This window comes from Malus domestica, chromosome 15 (assembly GCF_042453785.1).
Source record: "Malus domestica chromosome 15, GDT2T_hap1".
Classification (NCBI taxonomy): domain Eukaryota; kingdom Viridiplantae; phylum Streptophyta; class Magnoliopsida; order Rosales; family Rosaceae; genus Malus; species Malus domestica.
The window spans coordinates 4,255,168-4,281,216 of record NC_091675.1 but is presented as its reverse complement, the minus strand read 5'-3'; the positions used below and the strand labels follow the sequence as shown (position 1 = coordinate 4,281,216).

Sequence of the window (26,049 nt, the reverse complement as noted above, 5' to 3'; positions counted from 1 at the left end):
GTATGTGAATCCACCCTTGATGTTAGTTATACGGCAAGTCATTTTGTCTTTCTAAACGTTTGTTAGTCACTCTTAGCTAGTCAAGAGAGAGAAATAAGTTTTGCTAAACTTTGGTTTACTTTCTCACTTTTCCTTAAATAATTCAGTTTCATGGAGTAAATAATTTAATATTCAATATTAGTTAATACTAGAGAGCCTTTGTTGGAGTAGCATTATTGAAGTAGAGCTAGTTATAAACACTTTTGTATTATTAGGAGTCAAATTTAACCAAACTTTTGGCTAATTTCGCAAGACATCTATATATCTTCAATTTTAACACGACAAGTCTTGTTAGATGGAACAACATTGCACATATATGATATGGGTTATGTACTTGCTACGTGGTGTGGGCCTAGGTGGGGTTCATCATGCTGCAAGAAATCCAAAGTCAACCCATCCTCGACACCAAAACCCAAGCACCCATTCAGAAGGAACCCATAAGTCACAACCATCTACCCATTAAGAAGGCAATCTTCATTTTAATATGAAGATTTGAAAACTCCTTTCCATTTAATAAAAAAACGATATATTATTTATACTAAATAGTGTTGGAGTGGGTTAAGTTTCACAATCAAAGACGGAGTTAGAATTTTATAACAATAGAGTCATAATAAGTAAGCATTCCAAAAATTGATCACACTTTCATTTATATTGTGCACGATATATTCTCTTATTAAAAAAGGTGTACAAATATTCCAAAAAAAATCGTATTATACACCAATATCATGAGTTAAACACACGGCAAAGAAGAACAGGGGAGATCTTTCGTCAAAGGTGAAAACAATCCTTAATGAAAGTAAGCAAGTTGTACACTCTTACTTAGTTCTTACAATATTCAAAATGAGATTAACACTAGGATCAAATAAATTATAAAAAAAATTAGGTCGAATATTGTGTTTAATTGAGATTTTATTTTGAGCTCAAGAAGAAGAAAGATAGAGGAATCAAAGAAGAAAATAGAAGGAAGAAATAGCTGTTTTCTATAAAGGGGAGATCGGCATGAGATGAGCTAGTTGGGAGTGGAGTCGGCTAGGGAAAAAAAACCTAATGCTCACCTCCAATATTACTTTTCTGAACTAATTATAGGATGAAGAGGAAAAAACAAAGGCGGAAATATTGAGTTATTAGGGTCAAGTGCATCCAATGCACCCACTGTAGCTTTGCTACTGTTCATAATGGGTAAGTTATAATAATGTGGTTCAAATCTGCATTTGCTGATAATCGAACCTAAATTTCTCACTTACAAGTGTAGAGGAATACCACTAAATCATAGTAGTAAGTGTAGAAGAATATCACTAAATCGTAGTACTAAGTGACAATTCCATTTCATTTAATCAGTAAAGAACTATTCAATGACATTTATACAATTAAATTATGTCAATCACAATTAAATGAACAAGAAGACGCATCCCGGAGGCGAACGCAAACACTTCATATAAAAAACTTTTACTTGAGAGATATTCTGTTACAAAGTTTTTGAAGCATGATTGAGAAGCAGTCGCATTCATGGAAGGTGAGGTGGGAGCTGCTCATGACATGGTCTCCATCTCTATTTCTGGGGCCAAATGATAGATGCTCCAATCTCAAAACTTAATTAGTCCCACACAAATAGAAATCAATATATACCACAAACTGAAAGACAATCCCATTGGGGTAAGTAAAGGCTTTGCTTTCGGAAAGGTCGGTGCCTTGCTGATGCTCTTCCACTCTGATTTTTCATGAAAAATCAACGAAGCTAATGTTGCTATGACTAGACTTTTGTTGTCCCATCCTATTTCGAATTTATTCCCCAATTATCTCAAACAGATTTGACAATCATAAACACTTATGCTTTTTAAATTGACATTGTCAACTAAATTTTCTTTTACAATGTACTCGTAACGCTACAAAACAAGTTACGTTATCACACAACTAAACATCGAGCTCACCATAAATATATTATTGTTTTCCAACCATATGGATCAAATTATACCTCATTTAATTAAGTTGAGACAAATATCAATAGACAAAAGGATAGTTCGTAGCCCTAGCAAATCTTATTCTTGCTCTCTAATATTGAAAAGAAAATGATTAGTAATATTACTAGTTAATAATATGCTTAAAAGTGTAGATGTGGCTTGTGATTTTACGTAGTTGAGAAATCTATACAGACAAAAGTGGTGGCTTCTTGTTATTTGACATGGACGGTTGGATATGGGAAAGCAAGGAGGGACGATGTGGAAAAGCCAAACACCTAGCACAATCATACACGCTCACTGGTCGGCTGGCCTTAAAGCCCGGAACACATCTGATGAAACCTTATCTCCAACACCACCCCCCACCCTTACAGATTGCTCTCATCACATCCATTCCATGATTGCGATGCCAATTTCTTTTTAGTTTCTACTCAACAGTCCTTTTTAGGTCTTCTGAGTTCTGGCTTCATCTCCAAAATTAAACCACAATTATTTTCTTCCATTAGAATCGATTCAAATGCCCCATCATGCAAAATCATTGGTGGGGTCTCCTTGTCTATCCATTGCCGCCTTTCCACTAGTTCACACTTGCTAATAGGAACGAGAATAATTTGGTTCACAATCCTTAATTATAACGGATATTGTTTATCCACGTGTCACACATTATTTATGTACTTAATTCTTACAAAACACGGCATGAATTGTCCCTGAATAGACAATAACTATACAACACAACAACATGCAAATTTGTGCGTCATAACATTACATGATTCGTTTCACAATTAGATTAGAGTAATATTAGCTAATCTAGGGATTCTTTGTCGTTTGTAACCCTGCTCTTTTTCCTTTACTTTGAAATTTAAACCTTGAAGTGTAAGTTAATGATGATGGATTAAGGAATAAATCTGTGTAATCTTAATTACCCAATTATTCCCAATCATCTTTTATACCAATTATATTCTTTTTATTGGCAACACTGTTTCAAAGTCAATGTATCTGTATCATCTCAACCGCACTAGAAACTTGTAAATGAAGGATACCTAGCCAGGATAACGATAATCCTATCTCTAATCTTTATGCCATCTAACTAACTTTCGTTATTCATGTTATGTCCATGTCATGAAGAACTATTTTCGTGAACAAAGTCACTGTTTATTAGTGCTAAACCAAAGAAAAGAGAAACAAGAACAAAAAAAAGGTGCATCGATCACCCTGACGGTTACATCTCATCAAAAGACTATATGAGAGTTTTAATCATAACTCGCACAAAAGGTGCAATGAATTTGTAGATTCGTCGGTGGATTAATCGTACAAATGGCATCATTTAATTTCCATCACTCCCTAAAGATGCTCTTAAAGTTTCTACCTAAAAAGTCAGATAGCTCGGCAAGGTGATAATTAACATGTAATAATTGGTTTTTCCGTTAAACTTCCATTTTTGTTAATTAGTTTAAGGTAAGTGGTTGAATTATCGAATAAGTATTCAAAATAAAATTCGAAGAAACAACCAAACTTTCATCGTTGCCAAGAAAAAACCCTAGCTAAAAAGATTTGGTTAGTATGTAAAAGTCTATACGTTGAGAGTGAAAACTTAAGTCGAGAAAGAAAGGATTTTACATGTGTTTAGATGTAAGTTGGACTACTTATATAGCTAATTAATTTTATAGTGAAACTACTCCTCATATTGTAGTTAGTTTCATGAAGAAATCCTAGCCTTCTACAATCTACATGCAGACATAGGATTGTGGTATTCAGAAAGGTATTTCGGTGGCCTGCGAAGTCTACTCTACATGCAGGTTAACACAATGGATTTGGTCTTCATGAGACTCTAATAAATGTTGTCTCCGTTAGATTGCTTCATTAAATTCATCACACACAAAAAAAAAAAAAAAAAAACAGAAACTACAAAGATTATAAAACAGAGATAAAAAATAATATTAATAAATTAAATTTGAAACTTCTTCTTATAAATAAAGGCATATATCATCAAACTAATAAATATATATCTCATGTGTTATGTGAACAACTGTCAACTATACATATATGAATCATACGCAATAATTGTGGACAGTTTTTTTTCACACTAAATCTATTGTGTATTAACGTAAAAGTGATTGGAAGTATATACGTACCTAAAGAATCCTCTCTCTCTCTCTCTCTCTCTCAAGTACTCTCCAAAAACTGTACAATAATAGTTTTTCGTATAATATAAAGTGAAAATCCAGTAGATCAAAAAGTGGAAAGAAAAAAGGTAAAAAGTGCCGAATCATCATTCTCTTCATCACTCTTTATTATGCGTTCTTGTGTACACCCACATTCCATGTGGTTCCACGCATGCTTACACACATACACGCACACACAGAGACTAGCTTAATTAGCTTCATATGCCTTCATGCCTTCTACACACATCAATTGTATAGAGAGATATATATAGACATTAGAGTAGTAGAGAATTTGTTTGTGATATTAGTCAACCTATGAGGACAAAGAGACATGGGGTCGATCGAATTGTTATAATTCCACAAAACCATATTCGTCATTCACTTTCCTTCCTTCCTTTGTTTAAATAATCCGATCCCCACATCCCTACTACTCCAACTCCCTCCTTAAAAAAAATTACCATCTACTTTTGCCTCCACACTCGCACCTTTTTATAAATATTTTTGTGATTAATTTGCTACTCCATAACAAAATTTAGTAATTTTAGAGAGATGGGTTTTGATCATGAAGCTTGTAACACTGGCCTTGGACTCAGCCTAGGTTGTCAAGCTAATCCAGATCATCATACAAATTTGCAGGCTTTCGATCTCGATCACCAAAAGAAGAAGAAAATACAGTTGAAATACGATCACCTATTGCCGGCTCTAACCCTAGGTCCATCATCCGGGGATTCGAAGATTGAGGCCGCCGAATCAGATGATCATTTGCACCAAGTAGTACATGTGCAAGCACAAGAACAGGTCTCTTCTCCCTGCAGCGGCGCCGTTTCGTCGTTCTCCAACTCATCTAGTTTCAAGAGGGACAGAGATATGGGTGTTGAAGAGATAGAGGGAGAAGAAGAGAGAGTAGTGAATATCACTACTTCATCAAGAGTAAGCGATGAATTATATGATCAAGATCATGAGGGCAGTCCCAGAAAGAAACTCAGACTTACAAAAGAACAATCTTCCACTTTAGAAGACAGCTTCAGAGAACACACTACTCTCATTCCAGTAATTATATTTTTCCATAAGCCATCTTTGTTTATTTATTTGTCTTCACGTTATTATAAGCTTGTGTTTAATTAGATTATCGTTCATTAACAAATTAAAGTTTTTCTTTTTATTTTTATTTTTTTCTTGGATAAATCAGAAACAAAAGCAAGAACTAGCAAGAAAGCTAAATCTACGCCCGCGACAAGTTGAAGTCTGGTTCCAAAACAGGAGGGCCAGGTACACTATTTTTAATTTAATTTACAAAATGTTCTAAGTATTATATTCTGTGAGAGATCTTCAGTTCAGCTTACATGAACATCGAGTTCAAGACTTAATTATTCTTATTATTTGTATTCAAAAATTTCAGGATGTCCATGTTTGATGCTTGCTCATATGAGAGTCTCCAAAAATATAATATTCTTAATTTATTACAATTTTGTAGGACCAAGCTGAAGCAAACAGAAGCAGATTTCGAGTTGTTGAAGCAATGTTGTGAAACATTGAAAGAAGAGAACAGAAGGCTACACAAGGAGCTGCAAGAGCTCAAATCAATGAAACAAACAGCAACAGCAGCAGCACCCTTTTACATGCAGTTTCCAACTGCCACTCTCACCATGTGTCCCTCCTGTGAGAAAATCTGCAACGGCGGCGATCATCATAATCATAATCATAACAACGGGTCATCGACGAGTCCATTCTTAATCGGATCGAATAAGACTCACTTGATCTTCAACCCCTACAGTACTCATCCATCTACAGCTTGCTAGTCTGCTGCCAAATTAATTAAGGCCAGATTATCACTAGCTAGCCTTTTTATTATGAAGCAACATGCATAGTTCGAATTAATTTGTACAGGATGAAATTTAACTGTAGAGGTTAATTCATTTCTGTCTCTTATTTACGAATATTAATTTGTACATATATATAATTCTGCGTTTTTAGCTAGTCATCTCATCATGTGAAGGATCGTTATTTTTTTGCGTCTTTTCCAATGACAAATCTAGCTAGGTTAACTTTGCACGTAATGTCATTGTTATGTATGGACAATTTGTCGATCATAATTAATAATATGGTTTAATGTGAGTATGATGCTATTTGATCACACTAAGAATTTCAGAAAAGTTGGTAGACCGGTCGAGTGGGATGTGATTGGAACTGAGGTGTATGATCAAATTCGACATATTTCTTGGTGTGAATGTGCCCTAATTAGTTCTCGATCGGTTGCTTTTTCTAATAGTAATAACAATAATGAATGTGCCCTAAGTAGTTCTTGATTATAGGAACATAAACCCTTATGGTTGCTATATTAATTAAATTAGTTCATGAATCTTTGTACCAAACATGATTCTTTTGGCTTAACTTGTATTTAAGTTTTTATTGATTCTTTTGTAATTTATAAACAGAATAGACACGTAATGTCTAGCATGTATTTGTATTATGTTGTTATGCTAATATATGAAAAGGAAAAGAAAAGATCTTATTTCCGTTCTCATTTATGGCCTGCTAGAAGTTTTGGTATTCGAATTTTTCTATTAGCATATGGGTCCATGTGAAAATTTTATTATAGTGTATTCTACATATTGAGATTATTGATCGTTAGATTTGGTTATTACATCTTTAACTTAAGATTTAACAGTAAAAAATCTGATGTTTTGAAATTAAGATATCTGAAAACATACTAGAAAATTCTGAGTCAATAACCATTAACATCCCTAATTCAATCTTTGTGACAATTTGACATGACAAAAGAAACCTGGCTGAAAAGATCTGAGATGTATGGAGAAATTTTCCATTTCAAATTATTTCAATGCTCTCTTGACGTATTCAACTTTATAAGTTGTAGTCTACCATCAAAGAAAGAAATAAAGGATTTAAGGAACCACGGGACATAATAGCAAACATTTTGATTGATGATAGTTTTATTGAGTGACTACATGTTTTCATTTTATGTTCAGTAATGATGACCTTTTTTTTTTCTTGATTCCGATTTAAAAGTTTTGGCAAGATTTTTTTTTAAAGGTTTACTTTTTTATTATATTTTATCTTCTTGTATGTATTTTTTCGCCATTTTAATGAATATCATTCGTTTTTATTAAAAAAAAAGAAATAAAGAGAAAGAAAAGCAAATCTTTAATGCTAAAGAAAGCAAGAAATAAAAGGAGAAGTGATACTTTCCAACTCTTACAAACCGACTATTCATTTATTTTGCGTAATCTGACAATGATATTTTCGGAAGTACTGCAGGACTATTTCTTATGATTTTGAAATATTAAAGTTTGCTGTGCCCACTGCTCCACTGCCCTAATTTGTTAATAAAAACAGTACCTTAAAAACAAAGTGACAAAACAAAAGCAAAACAAACCTAATTGCGTGAGTAAGACCTACATAGGCAGAAAAATATACTAGCTACTTAGCTATTTAGAGCGCTTCAACAATATGCATTTCCAGACTTTAGAAAACCTTTTGAATAAAACTATTTGTATCACCTTAAGTATTAACTTACAATTATGTGTATTTTTTTTTATAAAGATATTGCAGAGTTTCGAATTCTTTGGATCCAGTATACTATTTCTACTAATAATTTTATTCTCACCTTCACTACTGAGCTAATCCTAGCCCAATAACTCATGTTTACTGTCTTTCTAATTAATATATTAAAATCATTTATTTGAATCTCGTGAATTAAATATCTAGAAAATGAGAGACGCGAGATGTTATAAATAATTGTATCTAGCTATTTCACTTCATGTTGCCCCTTTGATGCAATTATGATCAAAACGACTAACAAACATCGGGATCATAATCATGTTGTTTATGTTCCTATAATCTCGTATCAACTACCAAAAGTACTTGCCTTGATCAATGATCAGTCCCCTTCTTTTATGCTTTGTTAATTTTATCCAAAAATAATAATAGTCAGTTCTGCATTTGCTCCAATGATCTGCCGGAGAAATTGACAGGGATAGCTTTAGGTTGTGTGCTTGATGACGACGATGATAACTTTAGATAATGGTTAAATTATATCATCAAAATGGAAAAACTGGAATTGATATACCACTAGATTTAGTGTTAGGCGTAGCATCATATATATAAGCTAATGTGGACTGAGATGATGATTGTTCAGTATTAATTTATGAGCACTTTTGCTTATCGTTCCGTGTTAGGTTGGTTCACGAGGGTGAAGGAGACAAATCTAATTCGTAATCTCGGAAAAAAGATATTGTTCTTTTCTTGTCTCGGCCTAGCTACAGAAACAAAAGAATATATATAACTCCAAAAGAGTGTGGGTGCATATCATGGATCCATAACTTCACCAAGTGGTAACCTCTTGGACAATGATTAAAAAGGGCCTGCATAGTGTTCATGGCTGCGCTATTTGATTGCTTGAACAGAAAAATATAAGGGGATTATATTCACACATCCCAAATTACTTCTTCCACATCTTTTTAATTTTTTAATATTTTTCTATCAAGTGTTGGTGGTGTGTAGAAAATATTAAAAAAATTTAAAAAGTATGGGAGAAGTAATTTGGGGTGTGTAAATATAATCTCTCAAAATATAAATCCGTGTTGTATCTATAAGACGTTCAAACGTGTTAACTGACTATTAGTCCGATAATATTTCTCTTAATATTTATTTCATTGTTTGCTGTAATGATATGAGAAGGGCGGTGAGTGAAATTCCTTTTTTATGTAAGAACATCATGGGATTCTTGTTTAGAAGATGCTTAGCTGCTTTAAGAAGAATCTATTTACCTTCTTTGTTTTCTGTTTGCAAATGAATAATGCTTGCATTCTCTTTTTAGCAATGAACTTATTCTTTCACTAGCAAATAACGTATCTTTACAGTAGAAATTATCTTTTGTGTCTATAGTCTGACACACATGCAAAATTAATGCATTAAAATCACAAAAAGAAAAGGTTTGTTAGAACATGTAAGTGTGAGTTGTATGCAAACAAGAATCTCATTGTATATATGTAAGAAGTTAAGTATTTTCATGCTTAGAAATTGTTTAACACAAGTCTTGCTTCAAAGTTCATCTATCACCTTGTTATATAGACCCTGTCACTTTTCAGCTGAATATGGTTTGCAATTGAGCTATTTAAAGCTTCAACTCAAGTGATCTAGGAATAGTGAGACTACTACTACATGTTGGGTTTAGACTTTGTTTCACAATATTGCAAACCTTTTGAAATTTGTATAACTGCATAATATACTGTATAGAAATTTATAACCATACCTAATAGCCCAGACACTTGGAATTAAAAGTTAGATTGTTTAAAGCCCACAACACTAACTAGGCCTGATTTTTGGCCAAATCGGATCAGAAATACATGTTTTTAATTTGAAAGAAAAAAGTTTCGGAAATGCATGTTATTTCTAATTTTGAAATTTCATAAACTCATACCAAATTCAGTATTTCCGGAATCAGATTATTTTAGAGTTTCAAAATTATAGGAGTTGTATGACTTCATCTATACCAAGATAAAAAAAAAAAAATGTCATCACCATGGCTCACCCTACATAATATAAAGTTTCATAGTTCTCAAATTCTCATTTTTTGTATGTAATATATTCGAAGGAGTTATAATTGAAAAAATAATTACATATTGGAGTACAGTGTATTACAAATCCAAAGTCAGTAAGTACATAATTAAGTGTATATAACAGAGCTATGAAAGTTTCAGAATTTTGTATCGAATTCGGAATATTAAATACATTCCAATTCCTATCCAAATTTTTCAAATTTAAGAATTTTAGTTACAGTATATGAATGGGACGGAATATTTTAGAATATTTCGGCTTGAAATCGGAGATTCGTATCCAAGTTGCAGCCCTACCAATAACCCATGTCGCTTACCTTTATTGTTATTCATAGGTGGATATTTAGAATGACGAGTCATCGGCTCAATGTTCTTTGAGAACAATATTACGGTGATGATATCCAGTATTTGGTAGTGAGCTTTATTTTTAGTGGTCACTTGTAGCTTCTCTCTTAGTCTTCATTTATCCTGCAATTTTCATGACAACACGATCAAGAAACTTATTTTCATTCTATTTTGCTTCAGATTGGAAATGTACATCCCATCGGAGTAACAAAGTTGAAGATGTTATGTAGGAATTGATGAAGACGTGAATTAGTTCAATTGTATGTGGTTCAGTTAAATATCTTTATACTAAGGTCATCTCCAACTGAAGGGTTCAGAGGGCCAGAAGGTCGAAAATAACCCAAAAACCGTCTCCAACCGAGGGTTAGGCCAAAGGGCTCGTGGGCCCCACATGACAAAAAATGGCCAAAGGGCCAACCCGCTGGCTAGCCACTTTAGGGTGCGTTTGTTGCATCGGACTATCTCGGACTGGACTAGCTTTAGGGACTAAGTTGGACTGGCTTATACTAGACTAAGCAGGACTAACTTAGTGAAGCGTTTGGTGCAGTATCGAATTAGAAGTAGGATAATAAAAATAATAAAATTAATTCTTTTTTTTTTCTTTTTCTATTTCTTTTTCCTGCCTGAAACCTCTGTTCTGTCTATTTTTTTCCGTCCAAACTCCATAGATTCCAATCACAACTTTTTTTCATTTCAATTGATAAAGCTCTCCATCCAAATTCCACTACTTGCAACCACATCTTTCTCCTCCATTTGAATCGATAAAGCTCCCAAAACATAAACAATCAAAAATTGAATTTCAATCGACATCGAAATCGAAATCGCAGCTGCGTTCCTTGTATACCCAACAACGACACTCTGATTCGAGCAGGACGAGGAAAGAGTGGGAAAGGACATGATCTGGGTTGGGTCTTGCAGATCGGCTCGACATCGAGGTTGGGTCATGCAGATCGGCTTGGCATCTAGCAGGACTGTCAGGATTTGACGGCAAGGTCCATGCGGGGATGTCAGTGCAAAGATATAGCAAGGGAGAGAGAGGAAGATCCATGCAGGGAAGGATTGTGAGGATTTGACGGCAAGGTCATGGAGCAGACGACGCGAAGAGCGAACGTCTTAGCAGTCCGCTTCATTTTGGGGGGTCTCACTAAGACCCTCTAGCGAGCTCTCTAGTCGGAACGAGTCCTCTTTAGTCCTACTTAACTTAGTCTCAGCACCTACCAAACATGGGACTGTAGTCAAATCCAGTCCAGTCCCATTTCATGAGGCCAAACAAACGCACCCTTAGGGTTTAGGGTTTAGGACTTTTTTTGTCTCATCCCACTTTTTATTTTTTGGACGTTTTTTTATTTTTATTTTTAATTTCTAATTTTTTTCTACATTATTTTTCACATATTTTTCACCATTCCATACTATCTTACTTTATTTTATTTCAATTCTTCACATTCCATACTATAACCCTTTGGCCTACGGTTGTAGATGGTTTTTTGTCACAGGGCTATGTTTGGCCTATGACCCTCTGACCTCTCGGTTGGAGATGGTAAGAAATATAGTCATGCACTGTTCATAAAAAAAAAATTCTTGGAGGGCTAAATGACTAAAACGAGACATCTGGTCTTTCTTCTGTTGGAGATGACCTAACGGTGAAAAGATAAGATTCTTTTAACTATTTCCTATTGGAATTTACCCAACCTTATTATTCATGATATGATTTTCTGTTTTCTCTTCCTGTAGCTGGATGCCAAGAGCACGTCACCATCCAATCCCATGACTTCTTAAAGCCTTTCATACAATTATTCTTACTTCACAAATATTTTATTAATTTTCGATCGTGATTGAATTAAAGATGATCAATGTAACTAAAAATTAACAAAGGTGTGTGTGAGGTAAACATGGGTGTGTGAATAGTACTATCCATATATTATATATGGATTAAGATTTAGGGACATATGTTTTTCACATACATTTTGACAATATATTTTTATGGGTCACTCTGTAATGTATTTCAACAATCGAACTGTCTACCAAAAATCAACTAAATTTGAAACCATATAACAGTTGGATTAAATTCAAAGTATATTCGTCCATTTCTTTCATTACAAATAAATGTCTTAATGGTTTTGAATTTGTCTAATTTTTTTACAAGGATGATCCAAGAATGATGTACTAAAGTCTAAAATATAGACGACTCGGATCAATAAATTTATTGCAAAGTAAATTTTACAAATCAAGTATCAATTAAGTGTAAAAAAAAAAGGTCTAATCGGATAAATAGTCTCTATGGTCATAAGGTATTCGGATGATAGCCCCTGTGGTAAAAAAAATCAGATTTAAACCCATGTGGTCACAGTCTGTTAGGATTTATGCCCTTCTGTCATTCCTCCATTAGGTTTAGGTTGGCCAAATCGGATAAATGGTCCACGTGGTCATAAAGAATTCGGAAGATAGCCCATGCGGTAGAAAAAATTTGGATTTAAACCCTTATGGTCTAAGTCTATTATGATTTATGCCTGAAATTAGAGGTTATGTCATTCATTTGTTAAGCTTACAAGTGGAGTAGAGTTTCTTTGAGTATCTATCAATAAAAAATATCTTACAATAAAAGAAGGGGGGAGAAAAGATTACAGTTTATGGTAAAAAAATTCATTCATCTCAGTTATTTCACAAGAAGAAAAAGATGAAAACAGAGGATCTGTTGAATTTCAAATAGTTAGTTTCACCAATAGGATACGAAGACTTACTTCACATTTACAATTACACAAAAAAACTATTTATCTCAAAGAGGTTTACGTAAAATTCTGGGAAAACGCCAACGATTACTGTCTTATTTGTCAAAGAAAAATAGAATATGTTATAAAGAATTAATTAATCGGTTGGATATTCGGGAGTTAAAAACTCTTTAATTTTATAAAGGCATTTTGAATTATTTGATTTATTAGATCTTGGATTTTAATGAATTATGTGATTTATTAGTTCCACCTCGTTCTGTCGCGTCTCCTCAGAGAAATTCTGCTCCACCTGGAAGCTTAGCGCAGAAATGACAGAACCTCTAGTTTCGGACATAAATTCTAACAAACTTAGACCATAGGGGTTTAAATCCGATTTTTTTTTTACTACATGGACTATCTTCCGAATACCTTATGACCACGGGGACCATTTATCCGATTTTGCCAACCTAAACCTAATGGAGGAATGACAGAAGGGCATAAATCCTAACAGACTTAGACCACAAGGGTTTAAATCCTAACAGACTGTGACCACAGGGGTTTAAATCCAAATTTTTTTACCACAGGGGCTATCATCCGAATATCCTATGACCACGGGGACCATTTATCCGATTAGGCCAAAAAAATATGTATTTCCGAGTCCTAACCCTATATCCATAGGTCAGTCCACCAACCATAATGTAACGTATTAAACCTTTCTTGTTTTGTCTCTCGATCGGCAACCCCTCACTCAAAAAAAAATAAAAAAAACTAATCAAAACAATTTGAAAACTTTGAGTTTTAACGATAAGAATAAAATAAAGGGTAAAGTGAATAGTACTAAGTTTGACTTTTTAGTGTAAAAATGTGATTTTTTGTTAAAGTAAACAGTACCGCAAGTTTTTCGTTAAAAACTCAAAAAAAAAAATTGAATATGCCTGCTGCCATTGAAGATAATAATAAAAAATAAAAAAAGAGTTTGAACGAAACACTTCCGGTAGTGTTTACCTTTAACGAAAAATGATATTTTTACCTTTTTCTAGTACTATTCATTACACCATCATTTGTTATTTTTTATTAAAATTAAAGTTTTTTTGAACTTTTCATTAGCTTTTCTTAAAAAAATTGTGCGGGTCCTTAATTTATCATTAACCTATATTAATCTATCCAAAAAAATTCTTCGAGAATTATTTTAAAACTTGATCTCAGATTGGAACTGAACCAACCAAAACTTCATTGGCGTTTTGCTAATGAATTTTAGAGGCTGTCTGAAAGGTGATTTTATAAGAAATAAGTTATGCCGCTCTTCCACCATGGGCTAACTGATTATTCAGCTTAGTTTATGTCTTCTTTTATTGAGAAAAGCTCTAATCAACGGCGGAGCCACATTTATTCTCCTAGGGGTCAAGGCGGTGAGGATAATAAGGTATAAGAGTCATATATTGGTGGTTAAATGATAAATCTTACAAGGATTTATAAGCGATTGAAGTACTTTTCATATTATCAATTTGTTTTATAGTGGAACTTCAACTTCTTTTTTATGATATCAAAGCAAGTTAGCTCACGTGTGAATGTCAACGGCTACACGTCCCTCAATTCGTTGCCCATGTGTTTGTCTTGAAAATTATTCACATGTGAGGGGTATGTGTCGATGTGAAGGTAAAAGAGTCCTACACTGGTGAAAGAATACACTTTGCGACGACTTATAAGAGATCGAACTATTCTCCATATGGCCAATTAACTTAATGGTGGAATCCTAACTTTTGAACATGAAATATCAACTACAATTAAGTTTAGTTGTTTGTAATCTATTATAAAAAAAAATTAAAAAAAAGGTCGTACCCAGTGCACAAGGCTCCCGCTTTACGCAGGGTCTGGAAGAGGTGAATGTCGGCTAACCTTACCCCCATTTATGCAGATACTGCTCCCAATTGTAATCTATTATAAAATTAAAAAATTTAATTGAATATTGATTATAGCTTGGATTACTGGTGGAGGGGCCATGGATCCTCTCCGGATCCATTGGTCATAATCCACCAAATCTTGTAATCTGGACCATTGAAATTTCAACCGGTTAAAATTATTATAACTTTTAAAGTTAGCACTTATTTGTAACCGTTTGATCAAATTTCAATAGCTCGAATTACGAAATTTGGTGGATTAGGACCAATGGATCCGAAGGGGATCCATGTCCCTGGTGAAGGTATCCCTATTTTCAGTTTCTACAGTAGAAGCCTTGTAACATGGCAGTATGGATGCATTAAAATAAAAGACTAACGATGCTCTAAACTACTGATATTTCACTCCTTTTTGGCGCACAATGAAGCAAACATCAACTCTAGAACGTCTTATATCACGCAAAATAATGGAAACAATGGAAACCATCCAGCTTACTGCTAGCATCACATTACTGAAATATACCAAAGAGACCACTAGGTAAAATCGCAGCAACACAGCACGCAATAAAAATAAAAGAAAAAAAATCCATATACGTATAAATCATCAGCTTGGATTGTGGAATATAGAACATTACCCAATTAAGTACGTACGTACTTAGCCATAAAAATTACGAACTACGATAAGCAGTTTGCTTTTATCTTCAGATCATACATATAAAACTAATTAAGCCAACTTTTAACTGTGAGCCTTGCGTGAGCAGAAGAGGACACAATGTCACGGAGTTGTTTAGGTCATGGACCGAGACGGTAGTGACCGTCACCTATGTAGTGTCCATCCATATAGAGGGCTGCATTCTGTGGGTGTAGGCCATCCATCACCATAAACTGCATGTCCTCGGAAGGCTTCCAGTGCCTCTTCCTTTGATTTATGAACCAATTGTTTATTTGTTTCTGATCCAAACCCGTAGACTCCGCCAATGCCACCTTCTCCGATTCCTGTTTAGTAATATGATCATTTTATTAGATTGTAAACCCGGGCCATACATGTCATTAATGCATCATCTAATCAATGATATGAAATCCAGTTAATATAACACAACATAATATTTGACACGAGAAAATTCCTCTATGATCGACGAACATAATGACATGTACCCATTCTTAATACGGATTTCAAAATCTCAATGAATCGAAAACATACCGAAGGATATGGCCACTTGTAATGTAGCTCCCACCAACTAAGGAGCTTCTGCCTGGCATCTTTGGGCAATTTCCCTTTCTTCTTTTTCTTGGAAAGCTCTTGCTTCAGGCTACTTAAGTAACCACTATACTTTCTCAGCAGGTGATTCTTGAGCTCTCTGTCTTCAGCTCTTGGATCAATCTCAGGCACTTCTGTTTCTCCACCACTATTCTCCTGCTCCTCTTCAGATGAACCAATTCCTTCACACTTGTCCTCTGCATATATTAACATGCATGTGACTCTTAAGTATAAAAACTGAGAAACCAAGGACGTTGGGGTGCGCAGAAGGACAGAGCCGCATGTGAAAATCATTTCCCTTAATACACACACACACACATATCCACACACACACACACACACACACACACACACACATATATATATATATATATATATATTTAAGAACAAAATGAAAAGGCAAAAAAAATGATTCTATGCGCAGACGTGCAAACTCTATCCATAGAAGCATTCTAGCCTATTTAGATTTTGTTAGAGAGGAGCAATTCCCTCGCCTGAGAACACGCTAAGAACAACGAACAACGAAAACCTTTCAAGAAATATATATATATATATATATATATATACACGTGTGTGAAAACAGGAATGGAGATCCCGGAATTCTATCCCAGAAAGTGCATGTGGTGTGCTCTTATATAGTTAATTACCCAAAAAGACCTTATAAAAGATGAACTTTTAAAGGGAGAGACCAACTTTGGCTACAAGATCTCGTGATAGATTTATTATACATTTTGTTACTGATCGAGTGCATTATGCAGACATTGTTAGAAGCAAACTTTGTTAACTATTACAGATCATGCAGATTCCATAAAGTAAATCAAATAACCAGTCAATATAAGTTACTGTCAAGGTTAAGATATATGAACACTTCAATATATGTGGACTGTAGAGTGTGATAAACATAGAGATTCTATGCGCAACTAAGAAACGACCACATTAGCGTTACCCCGTCAATAAATGCTTATCTTATGTGCAAAAGGTAAATCACTCGCTCAATAAACACTTACCACGTGGTGTGAGAAAATATCTCTTACAAACTGTCAAGGTTAGCTAAAGCTGATCTACCACCATAAAGGAATACAACAATGATAGATTCATGCACACATAAAACATAAATAAAAAATAAAAGAGTTAAAGAAGGATCATGTGCATGAACTGAAGATAAGTCAAATCTGGGGCATGTAGGTATATAGCCAACATGGAACTTAATAAATGGTGGTATTCTATTTCAAATGAATTCTGCCATGTCCGTACCGTCCAGATGGTGTAGCTAGCTGATTTAAATAGCATCCTATGTTCTTTTACTATTGCTTCTGCAAGGTTTTTATCCTTTATTTGGTTTGTATAAGGTTTTAGTGTATACGGATTTGTTGTTAAATTACCTTTTTTACCAAATCTAGTGAGGAACTAGGGAATGAAGACAATCATGTTATATATAGAAAATCAGATTTATGAAACAAATGGGAGGTCTTGGTTTTGGGTTGGAAAGTGGAAACCCTAAAAAGAATGCGAATTATTAACCAAATCAAATGTTTGATCTCTCTTCTCATCACTGTTTACATATAGAATAGGGTATTTACACTAAGTCTTTGTCTTAATTAATAGTCATTTCCTTTCCAATGTGAATATATTTTTAAACAAATCTATAAACTAAGCAAAGAAATTAAGTCATTATCACACTATTAAGCTCGTGATTAAAATGTGTATGTTCATCGACAGTTATTGAAGCGACTCATGAATCAAAAAATTGTGGGTGTGGTTTCTTCTTCCTCTAGCTTCCTCTTTGTTCTTGGACATTGGAAGGCACTATTTGATGGGTCAAATTAGTCTCCCTCAAAAAAATAACCGGATTTGACGTACGCCTAGAAAATGAAAGAGATACTGACAAGTTTTGGGTACTCTCCTCAAGGTGAGACAAAACAGTTGGACTAGCAGTTTTGCAGCAGTTCAAGACCAAAAAATCCACATATCTCCCATTTTATGAATTCTAACTCCAAGCTCCTTCCCCATGCTCTACTTGTACAATAATATTTAAATACAGTATATGGATTTAGGTTAGCGGTAATGGAAAGATGGATAGATGTACGTTAAGTACAGAATTCGAAAACGTCTAGTATAACATAAGAAAAATCTTAGCACATGGATATATGAGTCCAAAATTCACTTACGTTTGTAGGGAAAGTAAGTAACACTTACCAGAGGGTGAGAAGATTCGAAGAGGAGGAGCATTATTATTATTTCCAAGCATGTTAAGCTGAGTTTCAATCCTCCTCATGAAATCCATGGCTTCTTGTATTGGCCTTGTTAGTTCTTCACGATATTTCACCAGCATATCGTAGTAAGCTTCCTGTTAATTTAGTAAGTGATCCACCCAGATTTTATTGTTTATAATAATAAAAAAGAAAACATCAAGCAATGCACATATAATATATTAATCCCCATTAAAAAGAATAGTAACTAAGAAAAAAAATTAAAATGGAAGATATGGATCACCATGAACTGATCCAGTTCTGGGTCTTTTGAAGTCTCTCTTGAAGTCCCTGAAGACCGCTGTCGTGCCTCAAACTCTTGCCTAGCAACTGAGAGCCGAGCCACAACATCAGACGGAGCTCCCACCTACATCCATAACACGAATGATTCATAAATCGAAGAGATGAGCTTAGCTGAGTTTGTTAAAGCATTGTACCATCCTTCTCACTCAAGTTTAAAAACAAAAAATCTCATAATTTGATAAATTTAGTACAAAATATGTTTGTATAAAAAAATATTCATTTATTTAATCTTCCCGGTCTAAGAAAGAGAAAAATGTGTTAATTAATAAAACAATTACCCTTTGGCAATCCATGTAAGCTTCCAAGAGGTTAGAGTACTGAGGGTGGGCGATGATCTTGGCTTTGATGGCTTCAACTTCGTTGGAGCTCAGGCTGTGATCGTCGTTTAGAAGATCAAAATTATTCTGTAGCTGATGAACAACTGGTTGGTGCCCTCTTGATGAAGAAACAAGATGACTATTATTGTTGTTGTTGTACTGAAATTTTTGGTGGCCATGTTGTGATGTGGTGGCTTCGGTCTTCACATTAATTGGGTGTGTTCCTGGAGACTGAAAATTACACTGATCACCACTGCCGCCGCCGCCTCCACCGCCGCTTGACTGAAGATGAAAGGTGTTGATCCCCATCTGATGATCACTTGCAGCTCTCCCATAATTTCCTCCAAGGTTTGGTGAGGCGTAGAGGAAGTTTCCCCTACCACCCGAACTCTCATGATCCATTTGATTGTTGTAGTCTTCCATTTTTTTTTCTCTCTCAGCAAACCCCAAGGGTTTCTAATTTATAAATCAACTAAAACCCCAGTAGTAGACCGAAACCCTAGCTATTAGCTAGTCAATACAGAAAGGAATAATTTATGAGTACCGGGAACACAAAACGCGACCTGGGTTTTATGCAAACCAATGGGATCCGAACTAATATTATTGGCAATCCATGGGATTATGGAGGCCAGGAAGTGAAGCTAAACAAGGAATTAAGCATGTTATAATTTCGTTACAGAAAAATATATATCACAATTGATTACTTTGAGGAACTGGGAGGAGATGGCGTGGCCGGAACCGGCTACTCGCGGTTCTGTGTTATGCGAGGGTGAAAGAGACTGACTTTGCTTTGTTGAAAGAAAGTAAAGAAATATTTGAAAATGCTCGAAAGCAATGACTATATGGGAGACCTAGCGAGCAGGTAACTCACTAGATTGAAGATTTTTCTTCCATCAATCTCTCTGTCCCTCCTAATCTTGATTTTAACCTTTGTTTCACGGAATTTTTTCCTTTTTTTCATTATTTTATAATTATAATTTTTCTATTTAATTCAATTTTATATGTTCCTTCCCTTTTCTTATTTGTTTTTCTCCTATTTCGCATAGGAAGTCATTAGATTAAGCAAATAACAGAATAATAAAAATATAAATAAACTAGAACGTGCAAAAAAAAAAAATGTTATGTGCGAAAATAATTTTTCATTTACACTTTCGAGAAAATGAGCAATTTTTATAGAACCCTAAGTGCATCTCAAACAAACTCCATACACTTTTCAACTAAATATAGATCCATGTCATCAAAACATGCTCCCAAATAGATATAGAAAAGAAAATCAAAACAATTGTAATAATGATAAACAATAAATCATAAAATTTGTAGAGTCGGTTGGATTGTAAAATTGGAAACAAATTTTGGCCTTTAAGCTGTCATCGAAGTAAACAAACTTTCAGTTGAAAGAAAGGTTTTTCCACATACCCTTAACACAAACCGCTAGATTGCATGCATAACATAAATGAAAAAATTTAGTATATGTAGTGTTTTCTGCTTATATTTAGTTTATGCTTAAAATTTTATTTATTTGAAGAGCAACATTTATGGTCTTTTGGAGATGATGGACTCATTTGGAAGTGTTTTTAAAATGACCGAAAATGCTTTAAAATAATTTTTTTGGATTTCAAAAGCACTTGAGGTGTTTCCTGCAAGAAACACGTGCTTCTTGTAGAAAGCATTTGAAGTGCTTTTTCAATATTCACATCTATTTCTACTAACGATTGATTCTAAAAACATTTTATCAAAAATGTTTTCAGTTATTTTAAAAACACTTTCAAACGAGCCTGACATTTTTATTTTATTTTATGAACTTATTATAACTTGTTGGGATTAAATCCGGCATTCCAAATGTAACTTATCTTACCTTACCATGTTTAATACTGACTGACGCCTATTCTTTCTTTACCATTTAATAGTTTTACTTTGGATACTTAAACCTCTAACAATCATTATTTCTTCTTCTTCTTCTTCTTCTTTCTTAAATCATTTTGAAGATGAGTTTTCTTATATAGTCAGGTGAAGTGATAGTGAATGACCCAACAAAGGTAAGTGCTTTACCAATAGAAAGAGAACAAAAACAAAATTCAACTTCGTTTGGAAGGAATACAATATTCTATTGAGAAAAACACCTCATCCATACCCCAATTATAACTTGCACTTGCAATTATTAATCATTCTTCAGGTCCAAAAAATAAAGTCATGGACAACATATCTTATACAGTTCCTCGTTTTTTGTCTCTTAACCAAAGCACACTAGTGCAAGGCGAAATCAATGGATAAACATCACTTGAAATGATGATTTTCTCATTATCATGTAGTTTTTTACTGTAAAAGATTAGATAATTATTGATTTGTAAAACTAAATAAAGATTAGATCATTATTAATTTGATAATATACACGAAATTAGGAATATTATTTTCGAAGAAATTGTACTGGACTGGAATTTATCTTTCTAGCTCGGTATTGTATTGCTTTCACATACCAGAAGGGTGAATCAATATATGTCAGCAAATTTATCTACAAGATCCTATCTGAAGGACCTTATTGAATTCACCTCGAAACAGATTCATGTTCATCTTTTAACCATGTTGATGTCAGCCACCGTCGACAGAAGCACAAGTAATTAATTAAGTCTTTCAATGATAGGGCTTTCTGTCAAAGTTGTTTATGCAGCACAACCCCTACGGCAGCCTGAAAACAAAAATTCGTATTTTTTTCTTAATGAAAGAGGAGGCCTTAAAATTTGAAATGTTTAATACCTACTAATGAAGAAAATGAAAAGTACTAATGGTGTGGTTAACATTTGAAATAATAATTAGGGGTATAAGTTGAAAGAGAAGTAACAAATTTTAAACATATTAATTGTCTAGATTTAGTTGTAAGTGAAATGCACATTACATAAACAACCGAAAAAAGGAAAGAAAATAAAAGTAAGAAAGGAAAGTGGTTAGCATTCTCCTTGTTATATTAATGTTGAGTTTTTAATGGTTCATAGTCTCCTAATTAACATAATTTTACATTTTTTTTACCTAGAACACATTTAAAAAACAATTGAAATATGAGTATGCGGACTCTGTTTACCGTGCATTCCTTTCATTTTCTCTCTCAAACGATAGGATCTAAAGACAAATCTCAGTAATTAAACTCACATCAAATGCCTAGAAGAATTTGTAATGAGAAGACACTTGATTGACATAATGTCCCACAACTATCAAGCATAAAAGAGATAAATTTTCAAAGTTCTCCCTAACTTCCGAGAATAAGTAAGGTTTAGGGTAGTAAAGAAATTACATTGGAGATTAAATAATGAAACTCACTATAAAGTCCAGTTATAATTTGTACATAATATCCTCACTCTCGTACATACGAAGTAGGTCACTAGAAGGAAGTTTTGCAATTTAATACTGTATAATTAGATTTGTATATAATAACTTCCCTCTCATACGTACATAATAGGTCAATAAAAGAAAAGTTCTGTAGGTCAGTACGCATGTATAATTAGAAAGAGGAAAGCATGGTATGCTCGAATGTTCTTAGCAAAATATTTTGTTATGTTTTTTCCTTTTGACTAAAATTAATTAGTAATTATTCACAAAGTATATTAATTTGAGGTATAGCCAATACTTTGGAGTGAAATTTTTGTAATTGTTGTATTATATTCCTTGAGAAAGATAATATAGCGAGTCTCTAAAATGTGCTTTTAGGAGTTAATATATTTATATAATTTGTCTCAAGTCCGATAACTATTTTAAAATTCAATATGTTGTAGATTTGATACTTGTAGGTCATATTTCAATTATATTGTTCTTATGGTTCTCAATATATCGTAAATAACTTAATTTAGAAAACTATTGTTAGCTTAAACAAAAAAATAACATTATATTTATATATAAATAATAAGCAGTAGGACAGGAGGACTACGACATTTCAACTGTAAATAGTAGTAAAAGGAACCTAACCCTATCTCAGCATATTGTCTGTAACTTGGTATGTAGACATATATTGTTCTTTTTTATTGGTCAAATATGTATATATATTGTTCTGTAAATCAAAGGAAAATGATGAGACTAGCTAGCTAATGGAATATAATTATATGAGCAATTGGGCATTGCAGGAAAACACGTGTGTGAGTGTGTACAATGAGTCAATGACGCAGAGGGAAAGCCAATAAACCGTGACACAAGCAATATCAAATTTTACAGAAGAACAAATGGGCGGTGGGTGTGGTATCGAGATATAGCTGGCGGCGACGACCACCTTCTCCACCCGCACGCACCTAGAGATAGAGAGAGAGAGGGGAGGGAGGGGGGCCAGTGATCAGTGGGCCAGTGTAGAACAGAACTAGGCCTTTTACATAGCAAATTCCCCCGGGAGTCTCGCGCTACTAGTAACTGGTACTGCAAAAGCCGTGGGGGCCAGAAATATGGCAAAATTTTAAACATGTCCTCTCGTTGCCATGCTTTTTAGGTTATTAACCCTGTTCTTCTCTCTCTCAATTCTGAGTGGCGTTTGGGTGAGAGAAAATTAAGATTGGACGTGTCCAAGAAGGAGAGGCACCAGGGTGGTTGTACCTGCAGTACCACCACGCTGTCATGAGCTGCAGCACCATCTTCACTTGTCACTCACTCGCACTGCTCTCTTCGCCTATTCCCCATGCACTCACTACTATTTCTGCAGATATTATAATATATTTTTATCACTCCCTCTCTCGCCAAGATTAGTACTTCTTTGACCAAAAAAATACAGAGAAAAAAATGATACGGAGAGATATGTCTATAAATGATTCATTCAAGAGAAAATTCGATTTGTTTTGTTTCTTTTATAGCTAATTTAAAACACTATTTGTTTTGCTCACGTTTGATTTTTCAACTTTTGATTTGAATATACTAAAAAATCAAGAGAAAAAAAAATTAAACTAAAGATGCACACAAGTAAAAAACATTATGTAAAGAACATTTTCTTTAGTTCAAAAGACATAATTATTTCACTAGAAGCAACAGAGTTCTAATTTATCTCTCATACATCGTTGTGAAACTTTCAACCTCTTTTCTTTCACGTAAGAAGAGATTTTTTGCACTTCTTTTTCTTTCCATTTTCTCCTTACTATTAATTTGATTTAAAATAATAATTAAAATATATAAACAGCAGATTGACAAGATTGAAAAGAAGTGCGGAAATGAATATTCTACTAAACTTGGTATAAAATTCAGGTGGAACATGCAACTAAACTTGCTAATGGTACTTATCTTCTTTGATTTTTAGTATTAATGTTGTATAATCAGATATGCCGTGGCAAATTCTCATCCCAACACCGATACATACACCATGGGCGGGTTGAGTTGGCTTCGATTAGATTGGCTCCACAGTTCACCTGTCTATTATTGGTGCTAACCTTTTTCCAGTCACATCACTATCTTCTCATCATCATATGAATGAGCTGTTCCTGTCAACTCACTCATAAGTTAGTAGTACAGATGCCTGGGATTAAAAAACATTTATTAACTTCAAAATCGATTTCTAACCTTTGCGTAAGTTTTGCAATTGTGTATATTAGATATTAGAGTATCTCCAACATTTTATTTGAGTTAGAATTTAGGGAATTTTAACGAAAAGCATCCGGTACTGTTTACTATAACGAAAAATCATATTTTTACACTAAAAAGTCAATCATAGTACTATTCACTTTACCATTTATTTTGTTCTTATCATTAAAACTCAAAGTTTTCAAGCCATTTTCATTAGTTTTCCTTAGAATTTAAAATGTTTAATTCAATAAATCTAAGTTTTTATTCAGAAATCGTTTTTCTGTTCCAACATTCTTGGATTATATTTTTTGTCCGAAATTATTAAAAAATTTATTTAAAATAATTTTATTTAAAGTAATTTTTTTTATAAAAAATTAAAATTATGTAGACTATCCAAATTTAATTTTATAAATATTTTAACATAAAAATATTTAGATTTTGATAAATATTGAAAAATCACTAAACTGACATCATGAAACTCGTGAAACACTATAAAAAATAAAAAACACGTGAAATAATTTTTTTTAATTATTTTAACCGTTGGATTTAAATTTGGACCATTAGATCTTTTTTTTTTTACAATTTGATTCAATACATTTATAAATATAAAATTAAAGATAAATACACCTATATAGTGGGCTAGTCCACTAACCCAAGGGGAATCCTAACCTAAATTTGCCCCATAAATGAGTTTTGGGTTAAAAACCATATTTGTCCCAAGAGTTTGAGCAAGTTGTGGTAAATTTAGAACCTAAAATTTAAGTTTTATTCTAAGAGTTATAGTAGGTCTGAGTGGGTCGACTTTATATTTATGAAGTTGACAAGTATATAAAAAAATATTTTCTCAATTTGATTATGACCGTATTCATATTATTGAACAATATTTGATAACCTTCAACCATACAAGGATTTTCATTTGGACCTTATGGACTTTTTTTTTTTTCCTTATAATGTTGAAAGATGATTAGAAGTATTTGTTTTTGAGTCATCTTTTAAAGATGTCATTTAGTAAATAAAAAAATATTTCCTTCGTTCATTTCACGGAATATCAAGTATTATAGAAGAAAAATTAATAACCTTCAACTATATGAGGATTCTCGTTTGGACCTTATCGACTTTTAACTTTACTTTATATTGTTGAAGAATGACTAGTAGTATTGTTTTTTTCAAGTCATACTGTGATATAGTGGTATTGTCTTCACTTGTCAAGAAAAGAATTTTATTTTTACTTTATATTTAATTTTTCATTAAATTATTAATTTATATTCATTTAATTTGTTATTTCACGTGGCCAACAATGTCATATTATCATTTAACGGAAAACTTGACAAATAAAGTAACAAAAGTATTAAAGTGGAAAAAAAAATTAAAATTTAAGTATGAAAGTGAGATGAAAAAAATTAAGTATAAAAAAAACAAAAACAAAATTCACAATTCTTAATAATGGTCAAGGAGAATTACCGTACAAAATAAAGTACTGAACAAAAAATACAACTCCTAATATAATACCTAGCAATTTTCTTTTGTACGAATTACAAAGCTTATTCCTAAAAAAACAGTAACAAAACTTATAGTAACATGCATTTCACTTATACATGTATAATTGAGTGATTCAACATTTCTCAAAGTTTCACTCATTGACTTTTAAACCAAATTTTCATCATATCAATGGACAACCAGTGATATCGGTATTTAAAATCTTGGTAGTGACCCTAACTTAACTCCAAC

General features: G+C 33.4%; 2 protein-coding genes across 2 annotated transcripts; one reads left to right on the top strand and one right to left on the bottom strand.

Annotated features, from left to right (window-relative positions):
- The first annotated feature begins 4,284 nt into the window (after window positions 1-4,284).
- LOC103455849 (homeobox-leucine zipper protein HAT9-like) lies at window positions 4,285-6,271 on the top strand. Its single transcript, XM_070814150.1, has 3 exons — window positions 4,285-5,206; window positions 5,346-5,425; window positions 5,631-6,271. The coding sequence occupies exons 1-3, from the start codon at window positions 4,706-4,708 to the stop codon at window positions 5,953-5,955; spliced, it is 906 nt and encodes a 301-aa protein (XP_070670251.1). The 5' UTR covers window positions 4,285-4,705; the 3' UTR covers window positions 5,956-6,271.
- Window positions 6,272-15,100: 8,829 nt separating this feature from the next.
- On the bottom strand, window positions 15,101-19,444 carry LOC103455848 (homeobox protein knotted-1-like 2). Its single transcript, NM_001293949.1, has 5 exons — window positions 18,766-19,444; window positions 18,429-18,551; window positions 18,132-18,282; window positions 15,879-16,132; window positions 15,101-15,673 (listed from the first exon to the last, which is right to left on the bottom strand). Exons 1-5 carry the CDS (start codon window positions 19,225-19,227, stop codon window positions 15,470-15,472), a joined length of 1,194 nt encoding a protein of 397 aa, NP_001280878.1. The 5' UTR covers window positions 19,228-19,444; the 3' UTR covers window positions 15,101-15,469.
- Window positions 19,445-26,049: the final 6,605 nt, after the last annotated feature.